Source organism: Alternaria arbusti (genome assembly GCF_024043155.1).
Source record: "Alternaria arbusti strain BMP 1465 chromosome Unknown scaffold_7, whole genome shotgun sequence".
NCBI lineage: Eukaryota > Fungi > Ascomycota > Dothideomycetes > Pleosporales > Pleosporaceae > Alternaria > Alternaria arbusti.
Genome location: NW_026249947.1, coordinates 605,659 through 629,952, shown reverse-complemented (window position 1 = coordinate 629,952; position 24,294 = coordinate 605,659). Strand labels below are relative to the sequence as shown.

Sequence of the window (24,294 nt, the reverse complement as noted above, 5' to 3'; positions counted from 1 at the left end):
AACTGAGAAGGATGGAATGGATCATATCGATATAAACGTATCACCAGATCTCCTTCCGCTATGGTTTTGACTTTCTCAAACGGGAAACAAGTCGCATCGACCACCTCGCAGTGCACGCCTGAACTTTAGTTTGCTAGTCCGCGTTCAGGATCATATCTTGATCGCAAGCTCTTGGTATGCATCTGGCTATATGTAGATATCCGTCTTGGCCAAGGTAACAATGCAACCCAAGCAAAGGTCGCTACACAGTGCCGTCAGTGATACCAGTGGGACATGGTTTAGTGACAGGCAGCACAAACGTATCTACAACAGATGAACTAAGCCTGGATAAGACCGTTCGCGCTGTGTCGATGTAGACCAGTCGTTTGGCCCTGGGCTCATGCTGAGCTGACATCACTGGATTTTCTGGACTATAGTTCAGATGCGCAATTACTGCCCCTTACACAGGGTGAGAACTTTGCATGACCTAGTCAGCAAAGTTTTGTCGAATGAAAGCTTGAATGGTGTTGTCATGGCCGACAGACCGTGACGTTCTTCTATCGGGTGGACCAAACTCTGGCTGCCGCGTGTACGGAAAGAGCGCTCCAGCACACCGCGACTTCCTTCACATCACAAACGGATCAAAACTTTGTCGCAATCGCTGCCTTTCTGTTATTACATCGCCACTTCTCCTTGTGCTCACCACCAATTCTCTCAACCCCTGCTCTCATTCCACTTGTTTCTACTGCATGGCGCTACTTGCGTGGTCTTACACCCGTCACCACTTCTAGTGCTACTCCATACTCACGAGACGGGGAAGAATGCATCCCACAAAGTACCCAAATGCCTCATCCAATCTCCTCAACTGTCAAAGCTAAAGAGATCAACCGGTCACTCTCCTATCGAGTGCGGGGATGTTCCCCAACCTGTCACCTTTCCCCTTCGTACTCTGCACAAGTCGCAAGTCAAACCCAGTCAATAGGAAGACAACGTTGCTCGCGTCATACGGAGACCCAACATGCGGCCGCCTCGCCTATGGTACGCCCTGAGAATGTTGGACAAAGAAACGTCAGCAAGGCCGTACAGTAGCACAACGCTATCCACTCCCCATGACTTCAGATGATGGTGGCTTGCGTGGCTACTGACATGTTAAATTGTGGGTGCGACACTGCAGAACCACGCAGATCTTGCCAAAAACGTGGAAGCATCTCTAAGACTTGGGAAGCATTCAACTACAGTATACTTCAAACGAAAGTAAAACGAAACAGATGGCAGAGATGGTCACGAGCACTATGACGAATCTCGGCATGCCACAGCAAGAGTGATACCAATGTAATACGCCCACCAGTAAGACCAGGGGCGCTATCCTGTCAAGCTGTCGCTGCTCAAACGGCGATATGCGGGCAAGGCATGACAGGATGCACAATACTTGAAACGGCTGCCATGGACGAGAATCCGGATGCAAGACACGGCGCTCAGTAGTACGATCGGAAGCGATGTTACGCAGAAGGCGCTCGGCATGCCAGGGTAACGATGAGCGCTTGCCAACGCGAGGAACCGCCGGCGAGTGGACACCGCGCGTGGAGGCAGGTATGGCGCTCATGCTGCGGATGGCCGAGGACGCTGGAATGTATGATGACGGCGGGACAAGTTGCGAGGCATCCTCGGACCTGTCGGTGAGTCTGGACGTCGACGGCGAAGTGCCGTTATAGAGTCGCAGGCCGGGCCATGCCAGTGAGGCAAATACGGACAGCCCTGGTCCATGGTAGTATCCGCGACTTTGTCCACCATTTGTCGCAGTCTATATTCTTAGATCCACCGACGGGCGCCAGTAGCGCAGGCCGGGTCGCCTGGCTGCATGTTGAACAGCTCGTTCGAGAGGTGAAGGTGGACGATCCAGCACGGGCATGAGGGGTGGATATAGCCCACAGCGTCGAGTATAGGCTGTCTTTGCTTGTTGCGGCATCCCCAACGCTCCCCTCCACACCCTGATGCTACCTACCGGACCCCGAGTCTAACGCTTATCGGCACTATCGCAGGAGGGGTCATTGTGCTCGATAGGCGACAGCTGATCCGAGAGAAGAGCGATATTGCGACACACTGGCCTGCATCGCCGTCTCACTGGCTGCTGCAGGGTGAGGCGTCAGCTTGCGTGGGTTCAGTTAGCCAGACGACAGCCAGACCGAGAGGCGGAGCTGGCTAAGGACACCTGTGGAGCGTCTCGGCGGGCGAACACAATTCGGTTCTGTCGTCGCTCAACGATCTGCTCACTAGAGGCGCCTCTCCACGATAGTTGAGCACCCTCTCGCTACCCGCACACCACCCAACGCGCCCGTCTAGGAACCCTCGTGCACGTCGGCGCTGGTCAGGGTTTTCTTTGACCTCGATTGCGAATCGCGCGGTCCGCTGCAGCGCTTCTGGCGCTATCCTAACCAAGTGTAGGACTAGACGAGCCATTGGTGTGTGGGGCTGGGACTTGCATACAAAAAGCGGTGTACGCGTCTTGGCATCATCCTCCTACACTCTGGTCGGCCCATCGCCCGCCCGCTTACCTTCACCGCTTACTATCAGCTCGAAGAGGCTGAGAACACTCGAACCCCATTTTCACTCTCCGTGCAAACATGGAGAACCAACACATCGACTTTGACGGGGCCATTTACGGCGTGGACGGTGCCTTTGACCCTTCCTTCGACCCGAACAGACAAACCTACAACTTCTCCCAGACGTGGCCGCTGCCAATCTCACCCGGCAGTATGACACAACAACAGCAGCACCACGATGGCAGCCAGCAGCAGCAGCAGCAGCACTCGCATCACCAGCATCAGCACCCACACCAGCAGCGCCGCATTAACAACGCGGCCGCGTCTACCGCGCACAACTCGCACCCGAGCACGACGAGCATGGCACCTCTCCACATGGGTCTCGGCTTTCCCGCGGCCATGCAACCGATGAACCCCATGTTGGCCACTTGGATGAACATCAACACGGATGGCTTTGGGCAGGATAGCTATGGACAGGGCTCAATGGGAATGGGCACGGAATTCAGCACATACGGAGGGCCTTTGCAGACGTCGCCTGTCGAGTTCGGCATCAACCCGCACATGATGAACTCCATGTCCATGGCGCCCATGAACTTCATGACCACAACCAGCATGGACGGGCTACCCACCCTGACTACTGCGCCCTTTACAATGCAAACAATGAACGACTTCCAGCAAGAGTTCACTCACCTCGGCAGCGCGCCCGCCGAATACACCGCTCACTCAAATCCCAGCGTTGGCACTGGCTCACCTGGTGAGAACTGGATGGAGATCCGTTCGCTCTCCAGTAGCGACAACGGCTGGGTCGACGTCGGCCTCGGCCACGGTCACCGCAACTCGTACGACTACTCGGATAGCTCTGCCATCATCTTCAACCCAGCCCAGTCACTCCACATCCGCACCGGCTCGAATTCGTCAAACTCGAACCACTCCGACGTGCCACCGTCAGCACACTCCTTCAGCAGTTTCGAGGAGATACAGTTCCCCATGCACTCCCCTCAATCAGAGAACAACTTGGAGCTTGTGCACTCGCATAGCCACTCCCACTCCCACTCCCACTCTGACAGCTGTAATCACACCCACGGGCTCCCGATGAGCGATCACGACTTCGCCAGCTACATCTCACCCACCCAGTCCGTCAGCCCGCCCATGGCACGCGTCGAGCCCATTGTCATAAAACAATCCTCGTCGAATACCGCGTCGCCAACCTCGTCAGCCGTCAGCTCACCGCCGGCTCGTCGCAGGAAATCACCCGCGACCGCGACCGCGACAGGATCGAAGCCTGCCAAGACCATCGTCAAGAAGACACCCGCCCACACCACCAAGAAGGACGCCACGGGCGAGAAGCGCGTCGGCAGGAGAAGGGGACCTCTCAGGCCTGATCAGCGACAGCAGGCTCACGAGATCCGCAAGCTTCGTGCATGCCTGAGGTGTAAGTTCCTCAAGAAGACCTGTGACAAGGGCGACCCGTGCGCTGGTTGCCAGCCATCCCACGCGCGTCTCTGGCAGGTCCCGTGCACGCGTATCGACATCAAGGATATTGCCTACTTCATGAAGGACTGGAAGGCCGACTACGAGCGTCACGTCAGCCTTGGCTTCTCTATCGGCAACATCAAGGGCTTCTCGACATCGGAGCGTCTGATCTACGTTACCCACGGCTACGGCCACTACCTCCCCATCATGGCCCGCGACGTCTACGTCCGTGATGAGAAGTGCTTCGGCGTTGACTGGCACGAGACCCTCAACGGTCTCCACTTCGAGATCAACACCGCCAAGCTGTCCGCCGGTATGGAGGGCATCTCCCGCGCTATGCTCTCTGACTACCTTGACCGCCACATCGACGGTGGTTTCGAGCAGTTTGTTGATGAGTACTTTGAGGGTACCTACTTCGTCACTGAGTTGTTGAAGACTGCCTACCGCTTCTACACTCGCGAGAAGCTTCCCGTCATCCGCAAGGCGCTCAAGCTTGTCCTTGCCTACAACCTGACTCTCCACGTCACCATGATCGAGGGTCTCGGTGATGAGGACAACACACCTGGTAAGGTCGAGGACCAACAGTCCAAGTTCTCTGGCAAGACCATCGCACCTGTCATGATCAACTTCCAGGTCAAGTGTGCTCTTGCCGACATGTGGCGTGAGCTTCAGAAGGATGTTCTTGAGGAGCTCTCTTCGCTCTACCAGTCGGTCTACAGTGGCGACAAGTTGAAGAACTGGCCCACCATCTTCATGCTCGCTGCCATCCTCCTCGCTGTCTGGGAGTTGATCCAGTTCGACTGCAACTACCGCGTTCCCGACGTCGGTGCCGTCAACAAGTTCTGCGGTGAGATGGAGGGCACCCCTGTTGGTGTCATTGTTGGTCTCTTCTCGGCCATCTCCCAGAAGCTTCCTTCCTTCACCGAGTGGGATTCGAGGAAACACCACCACCTCCTTGCCTCCAACCCTGCGGTCTGCGATGCCATGACCGAGGTCCGCGCGCACGTCACTAAATATGGTAAGTCTGATGTCCTTGCTACTGTCTACACACACTAACGAACACTACAGAAACGTACCTCCGTTCAAGAAGTGACTGCAAGTTCGACCGTACCGACTTCGACTCATTGTCGAACAAGTTCCTCTCGAAGCTTGTCATCAGGGCCAACTAAGCCCGACCATAATCTAATCACCAGGCTGCACATACTCTTCACGACCAATTGTTTACGCGCGACTCATCCACCGACAACCCTCTCAGCAGCCTGCTTTCACGGCACAACCCATATACATAGAACGACCCACGACTCATGTGTCCGATGTTTGCACGCATAACGGCTGACGACCCGACCTAAAATGATGAACGACCTGTCCTGCATTTCCTGCGATTCCCCGGTGTCCTATGGATGCCAAGTTAGCCCGCGATCGTGGAAACGATCAACGATTACGGCTTATCCTAAACTTCCCAACTACATCACGCTCACTACCCGGCGACACCGGAAACCAATATTCTTTCACCACCACAAATGAATTCATACGACTTTTATTGACCTTCTGAACGGAGACGGCTGCACGTATGATCTACGACAACGATCACGACTACTTGATTTTACAACACGAGCAAGCGAGGCAGAGCCGCGGACCGCTGGTCCTGTGTGTTCTTTGAATTGTTTATTTTTTCCTGTTTCCTTTTTAGTTGTTCCTTGCAACATTGTTGGAGGGGTCCATGGTATGGTGTCGCACTCCAACACTCCTGTGTTGTTGACGTTCAACACCGTGTTGCCAACCTCCTTTTCCAAGCAAGCAAGCAGAACAAAGTCACCTTTTCATCTTCTTGACGATTGTGTTACTGGCATAGCGAGCGAGCAGGCTTTCTTTCTTTCCTTGAGGCTTCGAACATACTCCTCCGGCCCTTTTGGCACTTGTTGCCGAAAGCTGTGAGTGAGGCGGATTTCTTTTTTAACTACTGAAAACAGAGTATGTATCTATCCATCGTTGTCTTTATCGGGTGTATTTTGCTAGGCTATAGCAAAATCAAAACATGGGAATTATCAATATCGGTATTATCACTATTGCCTTCACATCTACATTGCTCTACACACATCGTGACTCGTATAGTACGTGAAGTTTTCTGAGCAGGGTTGGTGTGACTCAATCGCACCGACTCCCCAGCCACTTCTACACCGCAACGGCAAAAGACTTTACAAAACCAACCCCCAATCTCCGTGCCTGCATTACATCGCCAACCCCTCGCCACCCCACTTACCCAAAACAGCCAGAACTACAGGAACTCCCCTTCCTACTGCAACTTGTGTTTCACGTTCAATGCAGCCCATGAAATCGCCGGACTACATCTCCGGCAAAACTCCGGCTGGGTCCTCGCTCGCGGGAAAAAAGAGACTGCTGCACCACACCGCCTTTCCCGCCCCTCGCTTCCGACACTACCCGTTCTTGTGCGCCATCGTCTGTCTCTCTTTTTAAAACGTTTTCAACAGGCTCGAACAGGTTTGTTAATTTCTGGCCAAGCAGTGGGCAGGAGACTGGACTGGAATGATCTACCCGGCCCCTTCCTTGTCGATCACGATCACGCCCGCTGACTAGCCGATCCGTCGCGACAACGGGTCATGAGCGTGCTTAGGCGAGAGTTTGTCAACAGGATAGGCCTGTCTTCTTGCTGTACAACGTGTAAGCGTGTGGTAGTATAGAAACAGGCGTATGCTTGCGATCATTATGTGTGTAAAGTAGAGTTTAGACCTCCATGGGCTAGATTTCTGCTTAGTTACTATCTTACTGCGGGGTTAGAGTGTGTGTGGCGTTGTCTAAGTGTGTAAGGCGGGTTCCCACATTCACCGGAAAGGGAACGCATGGTGATCTCATTTTGGCGCTGGGTTCGAAGTACACGCGGTTTCGAGTCTGAGGGACCGGGTTTCGTAGCCGGTTGTTCTTGGATGCGTGAGAATGTATGGGAATTAGTTCGACGTTGGGATTACGAGTATCCGTACGTACTGATGTGATGTGGTTAGCTACATCTCAACGTTTCATGCACGGATCTCGGTACACTATCTTGAGCTTGATCGTCTCGCTACCTCTTTCTTGACATAGTTGAACCATCTGAGATTCTAAAAGGGAGTTTTCCCTGCGCATTTTCTACCCGCCCATACCAAATTCCTCCTACCCAGCTACCACAAACCCCCCAAACCCCAATTTCCCAATTTCCCATACTTCCATCTACCATCCACCATCTTCCCGCTAGAAGCAGCTAGAAACCTCGCCACCTGTGGGGCTAGCCCTACAGCCCGGCTCGAGAAAAAGCAACGTACTGATGCGTTGTACAAACAACGCCCGCTAAACCGGCGTGGTGGCGCATGCAAGGTAATGTATCATGTACGCACTCCGGATGTACATACATTGGTCTCAACGGTCTTCCGAGGGGCTCGTCTCGAGATGAGTTAGCGGTGGGGAATGATTGGTAAGTATGTGGTGGGAGACCGGTGGTGAACTAGTGGCGCGAACGCGGTGTGGTAGGTAGGGCGAGTAGGTCAGGTGAGGGCAGTGAGGTATGGGATTTGTAATGCCGATGGGGATGAAGATGGAAAGGCGTTGGGGAATTTTTGGGGGAACTGAGTTGCTTTTGGTGTCGTTGAACGGGGGAATTGCGACTGCTTTTTTCATCATTGAACGAGCGTCTGGAGGGGCGGTGTGTCGGAGATGGGTGTAGAGACGGAGACAGATTCTGATTCCTATTCTTGTTGATGCTGAGAACTTGGGGTTGAGGTTTTTAAGTAGCTTGTGAATGAACAAGTGATACTAAGTCGTCGTGGGTGAAAGTTGGCGACCAGGCTGTGGGTAGAAGTAAACGTTGGCAGAGACATTGGGCGATGTCGAGACATCGCTGCTCATACTCAAACACCACCCTCACGCCCTGCAAAGCCACCGCGTGCAAAGGAGGAACTGAAGAGGCGCTCCGCAGGCTACCTTGACGCAACAATAAAGGTCGACGAAACTGTAAGACATTGTAGACTTCGAGGTGTTTATCTCTTTCCTTAAACGGAGTGAAGTCGATAGACCCTTTGAATTCATTGCATGGCATTCTCCTCGAATAACGATATCTGAACACCATCATCTAGAATCCCTGCCTGGCCTTCGGCACATAAACCTCCTCCAAATACTTCGCATCCTCATCACTGAGGTTGAAGTTGCTGTTCTTAACAGTTTCATCAATCCTCTCCTTGGAGCTCAACCCAATAATGGGGCAAACTCCCTTCTTAATCGTCCATGCCGTCGCTATACACGCCATGCTAACGTTGTGTTTCTTCGCCACCTCTTCCACACGCTCGATAATCTTCTTGTCGATAGCGTCTTCGCGCCCGTGCACAAGCATCTCAAGGAACTTATCCGTCTCAGCGCGCTTGGATGAGCGGTCGCTCCAAGGACGAGTGAGAGCCCCACGGGCGATTGGGGACCAAGGGATGAGGCCGACACCGGTGTCCTGACAGTAGGGAATCATCTCGCGCTCCTCCTCACGGTAGATGAGGTTGTAGTAGTTCTGCATGGATACAAACTTGTGCCAGCCGTTGCGGTCGGCGATGTTCTGTAGCGTCTGAAACTCCCACGCTGCCATCGAACTGGCACCAATATAGCGAACCCATCCGCGTTCAATCACGTCGTTGAGAGCTTTCATGATCTCCTCTCGGGGTGTACCGCGGTCCAACCGATGAATCTGAAGCACGTCGATATAGGTGCCGAGGCGTTCGACGCTCTTCTCGACCGCGTCGAAGATGTGCTTGCGGCTGAGGCCGACTTGGTTGACCATCTCGCCGTCGTTGGTGGATACGCTGGCGATGCCCAGGCTGGGGTCTTCCTCGACGACGCCGAAGTAGCATTTGGAGAGGAGGACGACTTTGTTGCGCGGGATGTTGTATTGCTTCAATGCCTTTGCGATGATCTTCTCCGAATGGCCGTGGGAGTAGATATCAGCCTGTCGCAGGTTAGCTCTGGATATCCCACGGCTTTTTCGGCGTCTTGGTGGTGTGAGGATGAAGCTTGTGTGGACTTACAGTATCCCAGGTATTGATACCGCTCTTGTATGCATGCTCGAGAAGCGGCAAGCTCTCAGCCTCGTCCAGGACCCACGGCTGCCACTTGGAACTACCGAAGCTCATGGCACCCAGGATGACTTTTGATACCTTGAGGCCAGACTTGCCCAAGCTGTACACCGGTCAGCGTTGTTATTGCCGTGGCTGGTCCTTGGCCCAACAATGGAGGTATTCGTACTTGACATATTGCATCTTCTGGTCTGCCATTGCTGCAATCGCTTGTGTTTTCGAGGAGTATATCTTTCGTAGTGTGTAGCCCTGAAGCTGTTGTTCTGCACGGCGGGGCGATAGCTATATATTGGTGGTTGTCGCGGAGATGGTGGCGGAAGTAGTTGGAAAGACCGCAGGTTTAGTCAGATCAGCCTTTAGGAGCTGTACAATGGGTCCAAAGGTACTCTCTCCTCTTTGAAGATGTGGATTTTGTGCGACGTGCCACCGTAGTTCATGGAGTTAGCGGAAATAACGTTGGTGTATGGCGTCAGAAGTGGGGTCAACGGAAAGAAGCCGCGGTACATGAGCGTCGTGGCAGCAGCGCATGCTCTCGGCGTCGCAATGAGGCCGTTGGTGCTGCTGAGTACCAAGATGGCGACAATGACAGCAACAGCTGCAGCGATAGCAAGTGGATGTGTGTCGCAAAAACAAAAAGCTACAGGGGCATCACATAAGACAAGTATTGAGAAACTCTCAGCGCCCGTAGGCATGCTTAATGCATTGTTCAGGCTTTAACAGCCGTCGTGTAAACTATGAATAAGACCAGATCTCCCGCAGGCAGATCATCCCATGAACGCCATGTCCCAGATATCATCGTGAACCGTCAATCATCAACCACCTACTGTCCGCCACGCAGACGGAGCACCAAGTGGAGAGTAGACTCCTTCTGGATGTTGTAGTCTGAGAGCGTCCGGCCGTCTTCCAACTGCTTACCAGCGAAGATAAGACGCTGTTGGTCAGGAGGAATACCCTCCTTGTCCTGAATCTTGGACTTTACGTTGTCAATCGTATCGCTGGACTCGACTTCCAATGTGATGGTCTTTCCAGTAAGAGTCTTGACGAAGATCTGCATACCACCACGGAGACGAAGCACCAAGTGAAGCGTGGACTCCTTTTGAATGTTGTAATCGGAGAGAGTACGGCCATCTTCCAACTGCTTACCAGCGAAGATAAGACGCTGCTGATCCGGAGGGATACCCTCCTTGTCCTGAATCTTCGACTTGACGTTGTCAATAGTGTCGCTGGATTCCACCTCAAGGGTAATGGTCTTTCCGGTCAGGGTCTTGACGAAGATTTGCATACCACCGCGCAGGCGCAGGACGAGATGCAGGGTGGACTCCTTCTGAATGTTGTAGTCGGACAGGGTGCGGCCATCCTCGAGTTGCTTTCCGGCGAAGATGAGGCGTTGTTGATCCGGAGGGATGCCCTCCTTGTCTTGGATCTTCGACTTGACGTTGTCGATGGTGTCGGAGGACTCAACCTCAAGGGTGATGGTCTTGCCGGTGACTGGAGAGAGTTAGTAAGGGTGTTGGGTCATGGACAGCGACGTGGCAACTTACGGGTCTTGACGAAGATCTGCATACCTCCACGAAGGCGGAGGACGAGATGCAGGGTCGATTCCTTCTGGATGTTGTAGTCGGACAAGGTGCGACCATCCTCAAGCTGCTTGCCGGCGAAGATCAAGCGCTGTTGGTCCGGGGGAATGCCCTCCTTGTCCTGGATCTTGCTCTTGACATTGTCGATAGTGTCGGAGCTCTCGACTTCGAGCGTGATGGTCTTGCCGGTGACTGTGGGAGTGTTAGCAGCTGAGGCGCAGAGGTATGGCGGTGGCGGTGACTACTTACGGGTCTTTACGAAGATCTGCATGTTTGCGGTGTGCTGTGTCTCGGTGTGGATGTGGTGTTGGTTGGGTAGAACAGCTTATGAGTGGGCTGCAGGAGTGTGAGAGTGGTGCGAGAAGAAGGAAGAGAGGGGAGAGGCTGGTTTATATGCAGGCAGGCTGAGGCAGTGAGTGAGTAATGATGCGGCGAGAGCCCGTGCGCCAATCAGCAGCTGCGCACGGGAACATTCCGGCTGCTTCCACACACCGCAGGCAACGGGCCATTACTTGACCTCGCTGTTTGCCATCACTCGGCTGGTTTCTTCACGACGGTGCCTGATCCATTGTCTATTACCTCCTCACTGTGCTCCATCATCGTCGCGGCCGCCCTTCACTGCTACACCGCGCAGGTTCCCCGCTGGCCCACCGCCCGTTATCGCCTGGAGCCTGGACCAGCATGCGCCCGACATGTGACGTAGACGCCACCAAGGCAGCTGCGCCCTTGCCTCTGCGGTCCTCAACCGGCGCCTCCACGGCCGAAGACATTCCATGACACTCGCCATCCAGAATTCGATCAAACTCTGCATCCCGAGTCTTCACCTATCGCGTGGGCAGAGGCCGGCATGGGACACCGAAGTATGGATGCGCGATACGGCGTTGCGATTACGGACCCGCTTACTCGCAGCACCCCGCATACCCGGCATGGGTCCGCCGAGCGATTCACCTTCCTGGCTTTCAAGTGGCGAGCATCGTCTAGCAAGCTTGAAATCGCGTAGAGAAGATTTCGACCATGCAAGACTCTTGCGCGGCCATCGCGTAGGTCCCGTGGCGCGCAACCCTCCTCTTTGTGAAGGCGCGCTTTCGGCTGGTAGACCAAATCAATTTTGAGATGTGACAACGCATAGCTGCGACACTGTTTCGAATAACGTCGCATCATCTCGACGACAATACCGACGGTAAGTATCGAAAACGCCGCCCAGGCAAGCATCGACAATTCGAAATGTGATGTCACAATGGCGTCGCGGGGTAGGCCTCTGCCTTGAACGTGGCGCCATCATCTTGGCCGGCTCACCATCGCAACACCGCAGTAACTTAGAAACCCGATACCAATCTCAGTCATCGCGACATTCGAAATCACTATGACGACACCAACGCTCACGAACCCGTCCTTGACCGCTGCGATATGCTCGCTCGAACATAAAGCCTGGGCAGCGCTATGCAGTTCCGGCGCCGAACTCGTCCCGCTTCTCTCCAGCAATCCCGTCATGATCTTCCCGAGCGACCTCATCCTGACCTCCGTATCGTCCCCAACAGTCCACAACATGCTTCAAGGCCCCGACTTCAAGCCCTGGAAGTCATACAAACTCAGCCACGATGAAGTCGTTATACTGGGCAAGGACAGCGCGCTGATCTACTACCGCGTAGAGGCGACAAGGGACAGCGAGACGTTCAGGGCCATCTGCTCGAGCGCATGGGTGCTGCAAGGTGCTTCAGAGGGCGTGTCAGGCGATTGGAAGATGGCGCACCACCAGCAGACGCTGATCTAGGGACCTATGTTGCTCAGATACCATGTTTTAGGCCGTGAAGTCTGGGAGTCTTTGATACCCGTGGACAGTTCACATAGACTGCAGGCAGCTGGTCGCTGTAGAAGCGAGAACTGTGGGTCTCAGAATACGAGCAAGCATACATTGCGGCGGTTGAACGCTCTGGTCTGCTACATATACTTAGTTATACTGCGGTACAATACTTCAAAGCCTACGACTCAATGCATCTCCACCTCAAATCACGAGGTTTGGGGTACTCCCGTCCTATAAACCTAAACGCGATAGCTTGAGGCATCTCCACATAGCGCGGGTGCATCGCTAGTGGCCGTCGAGTGACGTATGTGATCTTCCGAAGTTCCGTACAACATTTCAAGGGGTAGCTCATGAAAGTACTCACATCACCAGCCACGTTCCCGTTTTCGATGAGGATTGCTGTCCTCAGGCAGCTGGGTCAATCTTTGTCATCATCACCGTCTAACGGGATCACATCAGCAGCATCACCACGATTCAGCACAATGGCAGTCACCTACGCAGCCGCCGTCAGCACACCCAACGGCGGGGTTCGGCAGCCTCAAATCCAAGCCCGAGCCTGTTCAGACCCAGATCTACGCGCATCCTTTGAAGCAACGCAAGCACAGCAAAAAGAGCAGACCAAGAAACCCCAACGACCCGGTGCAGGAATTCGTGCCAAAACGAGTTTCCGCGGCTGGTCAACCAAGAAGGAAGGCAAGACCAGTACCAAGCAGGCCAACAATGAGCCATACGTCGTGGAAGAAAGCCGGCCTTCAGGACACTATCCCCGCCAAGAGCATAGACCGAACACCGCGAGTCAAGATGAACAAGTCTACGTCCTCACACTCAAACTCACAGATTCCCTAGCCAAACCCATGGACGACATGCGAAATCAGTACTTCCCTAAACACCTCAACCGCACAGGCGCGCATCTCACGCTCTTCCATGCACTCCCACATTCGCACATGGAAGCGCTAGAACAAGGGCTCGCACAGGTATCGGGGAGCATTCAGCCCTTCGACGTCTCAACCGGCAAGCCCTTCCGGATGCGCAAAGGCGTAGGCATAAACGTCGACTCAGGCTACATGAAGATGAAAAACGTCCACGCCGACTTACAAACCCAATGGTCTGAGTTCCTCAGCGAGCAAGACGCAGGTGGCTTCCGGCCCCATTGGACCGTCATGAACAAAGTCGACGAAGAGACAAAAGTAGACAGCGCGTTCGCGACGATACGCCAGGAGCTGAGTGAGAGGAACCAGGAGGGTCGTGCCGTGGGTCTGGATCTGTGGAGGTATGAACGTGGGAATTGGATCTTCGCAAAGGAGTTTGTGTTTGGTGAGGGGCTGGTTAAGACGCCGACGAAGACGGGGAGCCCGCGGAATCAAGGGCAGCGTTTGTCGCCCGAGCAGAGTCCTACGGATGGGCCCGGGAGGAGACCGGGCATGTTTAAGCGGGGAAGTAGTGTGGGGGATGCGTTGAGATCGATGAGCTTTCGGAAGAGGAGTTAAGATAATATACGAGTCTGTAGGATGTGAGATGGGTTACGAAGTTGTGTATAGTACGTGTTTTGGGCGTTTGTACGGGGAATTTGTATACTACATGATTCAGAACCAGCGTTCAGCCAATGTATGCGGAGAAGAAATGGTCTGGTCCCGGCATGCCATGTCCATGGTTTGCAATGACCGAGGGGAGTCCCGCTGGCAACCGAAGAACATCGTGGAGACTAGATCAAAGTAACGGCAGAAGCGCAGTTCTATTTTATCTACCCGTATTCAAGACTGCGTAAGCGCATTGGACGCATGATCGTGGCAATCTCGCCACCAACACACGACGCGCGTCGCATAAACGCTGATTGAAGCGGGAGCGAACATCGTGAGTGTGGCTGTGAGGGGCCGAGTGGAAGTACCATGGATCTGCAGAGATTCAAAACGTCGTGCATTGATGATTGATCAGGTGCACCATGAGCGACGTGACAGATACATTGGCGTTTGTCAAAGGCTTGGTAGTATTCTCGGTCAGCCACAGCTAGCCACATGTCGGCGGTACCAGGGGCGCGGGATAGCTTTCAGGGTCCCGACGTGGGGACCGAGGCGTGATCAGAAGATTCTGAGATGACCACGTCGCCCAATTCACAGCTTCACGGGCACGTGGTGCTATTCGCTCTGGAAAAGGGAGAGCAGAGCGGTGACCAGCGTCACGTACCCAACTCACAGAAATGAGACGAGCTGATTGTTCCCTCGTGATGGAATACGAACTCAGCCTATTAGCAGTCACAACACGAAGCTACGCCCCGAATTAGAAGCGGATAGGGCGAGCGATCAGGAACAGGGCCCATCTGGCCAGGCCACGACGACGATAGCGGTTAGGGAGTTGGTTTAACGAGGCGTAGCGGGAGTCGGGGGTTGCGCATGTGGTGGGTGAAAGAAAGGGGAACCGGCGCCGGTGTGAGCTAGAACATTTCCAGGGAAAGCATTAGCTCCGCTAATTGTGGACGCGGGTGCTTCGACGCATATAACCTACAGCTGGCCTCATCACCAAGCCGTTCCCTTGCTCTTTGCCCTGCGCTTTCACTCGACCGTGCGACTCTTTTCTTCTTCTATACCCGGCAATTACTGTCTGCTTGTGCTGTGTTGAAGACTTGACTGTGTTCTTCCGTTCCTCCCTGCGACAAAGTTCCTAGTACCTGCGCCTTTACACAACTTCAACACCGCCAATATGAAAGGTACGTCTGGCCAATTGCGACTATGCTGTACGTAGCTAACAGCCGATGCAGCCATCATTCTCGTCGGAGGGTTCGGTACCCGTCTGAGGCCTCTCGTAAGCCCTCGTCCCCGCGCAGCCCTCGCTCGAGAGCCCCGCGATGCCAGAAGCAACGGCCATGCTAACGCCAATTGCAGACCCTCACCTACCCCAAGCCGCTCGTCGAGTTCGCGAACAAGCCCATGATCCAGCATCAGATCGAGGCCCTCGCCGCTGCCGGTGTCACAGATGTTGTCCTCGCCGTCAACTACCGCCCCGAGATCATGGCCGAGGCGCTCAAGACAGTGAGTATACCCACCCTTCCGCAAACCAGAGCACAAGAATAACCGGCTGCGCAGTACGAGAAGCAATACAACGTGACCATCACGTTCTCCGTCGAGACCGAGCCTCTCGGCACCGCCGGCCCCCTCAAGCTCGCCGAGAACGTCCTGGGCAAGGACGACTCGCCCTTCTTCGTCCTCAACGCCGACGTCACCTGCGACTACCCCTTCAAGCAGCTCGCCGAGTTCCACAAGCAACACGGCGACGAAGGCACCATCGTCGTCACAAAGGTCGAGGAGCCCTCCAAATACGGTGTCGTAGTCCACAAGCCCGGCCACGCCTCCAAGATCGACCGTTTCGTCGAGAAGCCCGTCGAGTTCGTCGGCAACCGCATCAACGCCGGTATCTACATCATGAACACGAGCGTGCTAAAGCGCATCGAGCTCCGCCCTACATCCATCGAGCAAGAGACTTTCCCTGCGATTGTCAAGGACGGCCTGCTCCACTCCTTCGACCTCGAGGGCTTCTGGATGGACGTCGGTCAGCCCAAGGACTTCCTGTCAGGAACATGCCTCTACCTCTCTTCGCTCGCGCGCAAGAACTCCAAGCTGCTGACCCCCGCTTCGGAACCCTACGTCTACGGCGGCAACGTGCTCATCGACGAGTCTGCCAAGATAGGAAAGAACTGCCGCATCGGTCCCAACGTGACCATCGGCCCCAATGTTGTCATCGGCGACGGTGTGCGTCTCCAGCGCTGTGTGCTGCTCAAGAACAGCCGCGTCAAGGACCACGCTTGGGTCAAGTCGTCGATTGTCGGCTGGAACAGCACCGTGGGCAAGTGGGCGCGTCTTGAGAACGTGACTGTGCTTGGTGATGACGTTACGATTGGTGATGAGGTTTACGTTAATGGTGGTTCGGTTCTGCCGCACAAGTCTATCAAGCAGAACGTTGACAGTAAGTTTCCCTTCATACTCCATACTATGTGTTACGGTGGCTAACAGAATCTAGCTCCTTCGATTATCATGTAAACGCACCCACGAGATACCCGGTCGAACGACACGTCGACGCAAATCTTCTACACACACTTTTTTTAATAACGTGTATCTTTCTTGTATATTTCTGCATACACTCCGGCTGGCATATAGAACTGCGTGGTAGTAGTTGTGCATTTTCTACGGAGGCGTCTCTACAAGCACTCTACATCTCCCCTCTTCAGCATGGGGGGTGCATTCACGATACGAAAAAAGCGTCTGGTTTGGTACGGATGGATGGATGCTTTGGGTTGGGTTTAGCGATGGGATATAAGCAAAGGTTGTGCTTCGGCATGCTGCCTTTTCTCAAGAGGAAACGGGGAAGAATGGGGATGAAGATGGACATGGAGATGGACATGGAGATCATGTGTGCATGTACTGTACTGCAGGTATGAATACCAAAACCTGAAAATAAAGCTTTCCATTTGAAGATTGCGTACAATTACACGTTGAGTATCGTTACGATCACATACCCTGCCTCACTTATCAGACTTATGCTTCCCACAATTATAATCATCTCCCTCCCTCACATTCTTCTCGTTCTTACACGGCTCGCCCTTGGTCGTTCTTCCACTACACTTCACTTTCTCTGTACCCTCACCCTTCTTTGCCTTACCGCCTGTCGGGGTGTTCTTTGTCGGTTTTTTGGGAGGGGCTTTGCCCGGTTTCGTCTTTGTGCTTTCCTTTTTCCCGTTGTTGTTGTTCTTCTTCCTCGGCTTCTTCACTGTCTCAACTACTGCTGGTTCAGATGGAGCATCAGGCGACTCGTCGTCATCGTCGTCGTCGTCATCGTCATCCCCTTTCTCTGGTGACGCAAACCGTGTCTTCTTCCGCGGCGGCGCCTTGCGCTTAGTTCTAGCTTCCTCCTCGCGTTTTCGTTTCTTTGCTGCGGCTACCGCGCGGGCTACAGCAGCATCTGGCGCGTCATCCTCCATACCCGTCTCTGCATGTTGGTGTCCTGGTCGAGGAGCAGTGCCCGCTGGCATACCTTTCTCCTTCGGTTTGTTTGCTGGAGGACCGGGAGACGGAGGGGGTGGAGTGGGACTTTTTGGACCTAGCGGCGACGAAGCCGCTGAGTCGATTTGGGGGCCTAGTGGCGAGGAAGCTGCTGAGTTGAATGAGTATACGGTGTGTCCCCACGATGGCGTTCTGTACATACGTTCTACGGGCTCTTCGATTATGGGGTTCTGGGCCCCGACGCCGCTGGTCTGCGGTTCTCCTTCGTTTTCACCCTCGTTTCCATCGTTTCCGAGTGCTTCTTCGTCGTTATCCCAATTTATGTCATCTGGGAGCGGATCAAGTTCGGGTTTGGGTTCGTCTTCAGCGACTTCTGTGGGTGAGCCCGGTGGTGGCCAGCTGTATCCCACGACTCCTTGCGCTGCCTCTACTTCTTGGATTGGCTCTGCCATTTGGACTGGCTCTACTTGTTGAGTTGCGGCTACTTCTTGCTTGACCTTTGGTTTGTAGTCTTCTGGTTCTGACTCTGAGCTACTGGAGGAGGAGCCAGAGGATGAATAGGTTGGTAAGCCTGGTAAGGATGGTGCTTGATGCTTTTTTGGTGACATGGTTCCTGTGCTGAAATTTCAGCGGGCACCTGTTTAGGAGGTATGGTAGAATTGGAAAGGTTTTCTGGTTTTGTTGATGTTGTCGTGCTGGTGAGTTTAGTGTTTGAATTTATGTCGAAGACTATTGCATGCCCGTGAGGTCGTTCAGATTTGCTACCCAGGTAAATAGAGATGGGGCCGAGTCCAATTCCACTCTTATGAGTAGCCGGAGATGACCACGATACAGAGGTATCTTTTGTTGGACAGTAAATATGTTGTCTCTTTCTTCTGGTCAAAGAAGCGGAATCAATTCGATTGTAACATTGTATCCTAGCTTTGGTCATTGTAAGTCGGCATAAAATATTCTTTGTGGTAATGACTTTGTTTCTACGCTTGGTGAGCAGCTTCAGCAGATGTTTCACTCATGGTTGACAAGTCTTGTGCGTGGCAGTAGATGATCTTCATCAAAGACTTTCTGAAGTCAAGATTTCAGACTATTCACTTTGCCCGGAAGTCAGGCAGTTATCTTAACCCGAAGTTTCGGGCGAGACGATAGAAAAGCTTAAGCTCGCACTGTTCGGTTTGCACGTAAACCAACGGAGTTGTCTTAGACAAAGATGTTCGACCAGACAAAGAAGGGCCGAGTAATGAGACGGCAGCTAGGTCTGTTGCCATCATTCCCAGTTATCACGTTCTTTGCTTTGTCAATAAGTGTGTCTGGCCGAGCAAGACTCTTATTTTCCCTACTCGGCTGATATAGTCGTGGAGACTTGCGTAGGCATATGCACTATCTTTCGTCATTTCCGGCATCATCACAACAGTAAACAAAGTTTGCCATGTGTTACTCTTTCGATTCCATGTATTCCACTATAGTGCTCAACACCCCACATCCCAACCCCTCTATGCCATATCCGAGTAGATGACGAGCGGCGGCGAGTTGACCTTCGGCTTAAAGTGCGCCTTGATCTTAGCATGTGCCTCATCCTGGTTGTCGTAGTAGTCCATATCCTCCTTAGACTCGAATATGCAACGCGCCAGCATCGTGTAGCCCTGGCTGCGCGGGTCGTCATAGGTGGCATTGGCTTGTGCAAGCTGGATGTACGTCTTGCCGTCCTGCACAAAAACACAATGACGTTAGCATGCATCCTCTCGATAAGCAGCAACAAACAACAAACGGCGGACGACGATAGCCTCGGAAGTCAGTCGGTGCGGAGGCTGTCGGTATATCTCTAGCGTCAGTCTGTCCATCGTGAGGCTTCAATGGATCCAAGGCGGCCGATATGTGCGTCGTGACTCGGAGTTGATTCCGCGCGCTCGCTGGTGTCGCCCGCTTGCTGCAGCCTCGTCACCCCCACCCCATTTCTCCTAGCCGCGGCAATATTTCCAGCGATTACCCGCCAGGGACATTGCTCCGCGCGCGCGAAGAGGAGGGTTGACGCCATTATCCGCTCTTTTCTTATCGAGGGAGCAAGATGGAAATAGCCCGAGGGCGACTAGAATAAATCTGGGGTCCCGACGTGATGAGATGGTCCGTCGTGCAGGGGGCGGGCGGTATGGACTGCACGTTCGATGGATATGTGCTGGCCGTAACTCGGCTGAGAGAGCGGGTATGTATGGAGATCTAGAAGGGGAATGGGAGGGCTTGGAGGGAATGTTGGCGAGTCAAGAAAGGGCTTCGACGTACCTTTTTCGCGTCTTGGGCGAGAGTGTTGTACATTTGGATGGCTTCTTTGACCATGTCCTGGTCGGGGATCTTGAACATTGTGAGGCGGACGATCTTAGGCATCTTGACGGTTGTCGGTTCTGGTGATTGGAGAGAAGCTGTAGTAGTCTTTTGTATGATTCTGCTCGTTGTATGAATGTGTGTATATTATGCATGAGGCTGTCAAGTTGGTATATCTAGGTACTCTGTCGGACTCCGGAGTAGGCGGAGAGCCATTCGAAACGTCAACGTCAACGTCGGTTCCCCTACGCTTTGCACAGCGTAATGTTCAAGACGTAGTACATACTCCATCTACGGTCTAATTACATTTGCTTTTTGCGGACGCCGTAGTCTGGCCGTTGACCCCGCGTACGGCGCCTGTACGACGGGTGGTCTGTTTGTGAGCTGACAGCAATTACGTAGCCTGTCTGCTACGAGACGGCGAGGCTTACACTCTCGATGCGCAAGCCATGCCTTTCTCGACAGTCTGAAACGTGTCACTAGAGAGGGAATGTCGGTTTGAATCGTGGGGTAACTGATGCTACTGACAGTAGACGACAGACACCGCTATCCGATGCCGGTGAAGGATGGCAGTCATATGCTGTTAGACGTCACACATGGAGCGTGGAAAGAGCTGGCCAGAGCCTTTACCGCATCCTCGAGTTGTGTAAGGGTGAATGGACCCTGAGGGGCTGCAATCTGCAATGTCGAGATTCGGAGGGTCGGGACGGTGCGTTGTGTCCCTCATCGAGCATCGGTAATGGACGCGAAACCCGGCCCCTCTAGATTGATTACCCTGCACCACACCCGGCTGCAGCACCACCTCTCACCGCGCGAGGCTGAACAGGAGGGTGAGGGTGCTCTTGGTTGGAAAAGCGCTCGAACATGTGGGTCTTCAGTAGCCTATTGATGGAATCAGGCCGATTCGAAGACGACATGTCCACGACAGGACGCCTCCAAGGCCGACAACTCTGCGGTCCAAATGGCCGCCCTCTCACGCGGTCGAGTAGGTCAAAGAACAGTCTTCTTTGCTAATGCGTAGTGTCAAGAATTGATGCGCAGAAAGAGGGGCGCATGGTTGACAGCGCTGGCTTCTTCACCGCCTGTTTTGCAGCTTCGGGCGGGTGGCCGTGCTGGCGCGCTCGCGTCATCCACAGATCTCCCGCGCGTGCGACATAGTTCTGAAGCTCGTTCACTCATCTCCGCGCTGATTCTGCTGGCCTTGGACGCGCTCGTCTGGACTTCAAACGCTATTCTTTGTCCAATATATCAGTGGCTGTTCCTTGCGCTTCGTTGCCGCTATTCACAAGCGCCATCGTCCCGCTCCATGTATCAACCACCATCTTGGATCGGCGCCAGACAGAAGCGGTCCTTACTGGGACCTGGGACCTAGCCATGCACCGCTGCCTGTCGTGAACCGCGCCGGCCTATCGAATCGTCCGAATTTTGCTTCCGCTCCACGACGACTTGCTCTGTGCACCCTCAACCTTTGTACTGCTGCTATCCACTTCGCGGCAGGTCAATTGTCGAGTACGCTCTGCAGCCGCCCGACGCATGATCCCTTTGTGTCGATTCGAAAATTTCCTCCTAAAGCTCCAGACCCGTTCGTGCTGAGCTTGGCATCCTGCTATCTTCAATGTCTTGACTTCGGCAAAGTGGGGACTGCTTGATGCCCTACCATCAGCCTTGAACATGGGGATCCCAGGGTCTGTGAACTCTTCATCTCTGTCTCTCTCGATTGACCGGGATCGCGTGCGCGAGAACGCCTGGCCCCTCCAGCTGTCCTCTCCTCGTCAATCATCGCCTGTCAAACCGTACTCCACTACGTATCGCGAACGTGCTTGAGCGCCATCAGACAGTCTCCGCAATGCCAATTTATGCCTGCATGCACACGGCTTACAGCTAACAGCCGTTGACCCTTTCCCTATTCGAGCTGCAGGCGCGTTTCCCAGTAGCGATATTCAGAGGACCGTGCTTTCTGCATGTATGCGTTGGCAGTGACGCTTGATGCTTTCTGGTAACACCAACCCCAGGTATCTCCTCGAACCCTCGAACGCATCAATCAACTCGTCTCGCTCGCCCCTGGGGCTGTCGGGTAGCTCCATGCTATGCCTGTTGTGACGCGTTCTCGCTTCGAGCCACTATGCTTTGCATTGTCTTGCAGTCACACAATCGTGTCCAACTCCTCTCCAGTCGCGACTCTGGCGGTTGGTACCCTAGCCGATTAGCAGTCCCATTTTTTTGCTGCACGTCTGGTCTGGTCTCTGATTCCTTTCAGACCCTGCCTCCCAAACCATACGCCGATATCACGCATTCTGTTGCCAAGATTTCAGGGTATCGGTACACTTGACAAAGGGTGCAGAGTCTGACGTATTTGCGTTCTCCCCTCACTTTGCATATTGCATTAGTGGGCCCAGTGCATCCGGGAGATACGAGCAAAGAGTGCTGTTAGGATGCACGTCTGCCACCTCGTTGTTTATGCGCCCATCCTAGGCGTCTAAACCTGCACAATGCCGATCGAGACATGTCCAGCCTTGGGAAAACGGGTTACAGCAATTGTGTCCGATCGCCAGCCGTTTTTCACTGCGCTACTGCGTGCAGCACGGTGGCAAGAGCGAACCGGTCAGGCTGTACCTTTTGAGGTTTGAGTCTCTTACTAGCTAAAATTCTGGAACCTCTACCGTTGGCTACCTTCTCGCCAGCACATACTATGGGTCTCCCTCATTCAGAGCCGCAACAAGACCCGCAGATTATCCATTTCCACAAGCCCAATTGCCCCTCCGTTTTTACTGGTGGGCGAGACGCGCTTGGATACATGCTACACTCGCCTGCTGCAATATATTCCTCCATCCCACAGTAGGCACATATGCTTCCCCCATCCCCGTCCGACTGACTGCAAGCCGCTCCCTCTACCTTGCTCTTCATACATCAACGCTTTTCATCTCTTTTGTACAGCTGTCAATGCTTTATTGGCAACTGTCACCCACACCCTAAAAGCATTTACTGTCGTACAACCACTGCTACGGATACCTTCTCGGCCTACTATCGTCGCCACCAACGAACGCTTGCCAGTTCAGCAATACTCCGCAGCAGTAGTCTTGCCCTCAGACTGACAGCTCACCATCGAAGCGCCATCAGTCGTTCCAATCGCTCCATTACACGTCAATAATCCTTTTCGACCATCTCCAACATGTTTTACGTTATGTACCTGACAGGTTAGTGCTAGAACTGTTCCTTTTCTTTTTAGACAGTTGGTACCACATAGCCGGATCTAGTTGAGCCAAATGAGGTCTTGACGACATGGCAATTGGTGCAAGACTCATGGGTGATAGCCCTGTCTAGTGTAGGGGATCCACACAACGGGGTGGAAGACCATGTCCAAGACTTTGCAGCACGATAGCAGATTCAATGTGTGTGTGTGTGTACTGGTTGCTGACCCTCGGATATAGGTCTTTGCCAAAGGCGCCACTGGCCTGACCCACTTTTCCAAACCTACCGAACACGCTACGGTTACGGATCAACAGTCAGAGTAAACAACCGAGAGTACTCCACGGATGTTGAATACGAAAGCGAAGAGCTAGCCAAGAATGCCGCCGCCACCCGAGCCTACATGATCTGCCGCAACTTCTCGGTAAACGATGGAATGTACCCAGGACAACGGCCCGGCCAGGGCGCACAAGGACTGCCAACACCGATAGGAGCGGGCCGACGCAATACTTCCTCATCCAACGACTACGACAGCTCCAGTACCACCAGTGGCGGCACCAGCCCAAGGAGCTCCGACTGTGGTCTCGATGCTGCACAGGCAGCCGCGGCAGGAGGACGACGACCCAGCAAGGCTTCTGTCGCGCCATCAACTACCTCGGCATGCTACTGCGGTCGTGGATATGTCCGTGCTTACGAGAGATGCTCAGGATGTCTCCAAGAGGCGGGATACAGGGTGTAAGATATCGATAGACTTCGCTTCCCTCGACGGGATCCACACCAAGCAACAACGAAACCAAAACCTTACGACGACCGCATCGAATCAAAAGACTTGAAGAGCTCGAGCTCAGCGATACCACGATTCCTACGACTCTGCATCCCTTACGGCCTTGCTACGAGCTTATCTTTATCCAGTACTGCGGTGATATCTTATCGGGCCTGGACGCCTTGTTCCTACCCCATCGAAACGAGCTGGGCTATGTAACGACCATCATACCCACGCCCATTTTCCTTACCCTGATCTTGCTCTTCCTCCCCAGCGGGGCTGCATAGCGACGGCATTGAAGCGTTTTTAGCGAAAAACCTATTCCTCTTATTGCTTTTAGGATCGGCAACCACCTTTCCATTGATCCTGGGTTGGCTTCTTCATTTTCGCGCTCACGAAATTGCTCTCATATATTACGATGATGACCTTTTCCTTGATGTTCTCTTTTGGTTTTCCACTGTTTTGTCTGATGATTGAGCCAAAGATGAAAGATGTATGAAAGAAGATCACATGATGATGTTGGCCACGCGGCTATATAACGATGATGCTTATGATGGTTATGAAATTATACACCTTAT

General features: G+C 53.6%; 8 protein-coding genes across 8 annotated transcripts; 5 read left to right on the top strand and 3 right to left on the bottom strand.

Moving 5' to 3' along the window:
• Positions 1 to 2,600: 2,600 nt before the first annotated feature.
• On the top strand, positions 2,601 to 5,161 carry J4E86_006028 (uncharacterized protein; the record flags this gene model as incomplete). Its single annotated transcript, XM_051446559.1, has 2 exons — positions 2,601 to 5,010; positions 5,061 to 5,161. 2 exons carry the CDS (start codon positions 2,601 to 2,603, stop codon positions 5,159 to 5,161), a joined length of 2,511 nt encoding a protein of 836 aa, XP_051302134.1.
• Positions 5,162 to 8,109: 2,948 nt separating this feature from the next.
• On the bottom strand, positions 8,110 to 9,289 carry J4E86_006027 (uncharacterized protein; the record flags this gene model as incomplete). Its single annotated transcript, XM_051446558.1, has 3 exons — positions 8,110 to 8,964; positions 9,044 to 9,194; positions 9,261 to 9,289. 3 exons carry the CDS (start codon positions 9,287 to 9,289, stop codon positions 8,110 to 8,112), a joined length of 1,035 nt encoding a protein of 344 aa, XP_051302133.1.
• A 2,742-nt stretch (positions 9,290 to 12,031) lies between these two features.
• J4E86_006026 (uncharacterized protein) lies at positions 12,032 to 12,439 on the top strand (the record flags this gene model as incomplete). The annotated part of the gene is made up of 1 exon (XM_051446557.1): positions 12,032 to 12,439. The coding sequence occupies one exon, from the start codon at positions 12,032 to 12,034 to the stop codon at positions 12,437 to 12,439; it is 408 nt and encodes a 135-aa protein (XP_051302132.1).
• Positions 12,440 to 12,951: 512 nt separating this feature from the next.
• Positions 12,952 to 13,956, top strand: J4E86_006025 (uncharacterized protein; the record flags this gene model as incomplete). The annotated part of the gene is made up of 1 exon (XM_051446556.1): positions 12,952 to 13,956. One exon carries the CDS (start codon positions 12,952 to 12,954, stop codon positions 13,954 to 13,956), a length of 1,005 nt encoding a protein of 334 aa, XP_051302131.1.
• A 1,207-nt stretch (positions 13,957 to 15,163) lies between these two features.
• Positions 15,164 to 16,497, top strand: MPG1 (mannose-1-phosphate guanyltransferase; the record flags this gene model as incomplete). The annotated part of the gene is made up of 5 exons (XM_051446555.1): positions 15,164 to 15,170; positions 15,222 to 15,265; positions 15,346 to 15,492; positions 15,547 to 16,423; positions 16,478 to 16,497. 5 exons carry the CDS (start codon positions 15,164 to 15,166, stop codon positions 16,495 to 16,497), a joined length of 1,095 nt encoding a protein of 364 aa, XP_051302130.1.
• A 482-nt stretch (positions 16,498 to 16,979) lies between these two features.
• Positions 16,980 to 18,065, bottom strand: J4E86_006023 (uncharacterized protein; the record flags this gene model as incomplete). Its single annotated transcript, XM_051446554.1, has 3 exons — positions 16,980 to 17,443; positions 17,489 to 17,605; positions 17,660 to 18,065. 3 exons carry the CDS (start codon positions 18,063 to 18,065, stop codon positions 16,980 to 16,982), a joined length of 987 nt encoding a protein of 328 aa, XP_051302129.1.
• An 879-nt stretch (positions 18,066 to 18,944) lies between these two features.
• J4E86_006022 (uncharacterized protein) lies at positions 18,945 to 19,830 on the bottom strand (the record flags this gene model as incomplete). Its single annotated transcript, XM_051446553.1, has 2 exons — positions 18,945 to 19,157; positions 19,729 to 19,830. The coding sequence occupies 2 exons, from the start codon at positions 19,828 to 19,830 to the stop codon at positions 18,945 to 18,947; spliced, it is 315 nt and encodes a 104-aa protein (XP_051302128.1).
• Positions 19,831 to 22,936: 3,106 nt separating this feature from the next.
• Positions 22,937 to 23,692, top strand: J4E86_006021 (uncharacterized protein; the record flags this gene model as incomplete). The annotated part of the gene is made up of 2 exons (XM_051446552.1): positions 22,937 to 22,961; positions 23,196 to 23,692. 2 exons carry the CDS (start codon positions 22,937 to 22,939, stop codon positions 23,690 to 23,692), a joined length of 522 nt encoding a protein of 173 aa, XP_051302127.1.
• Between the last annotated feature and the right edge of the window lie 602 nt (positions 23,693 to 24,294).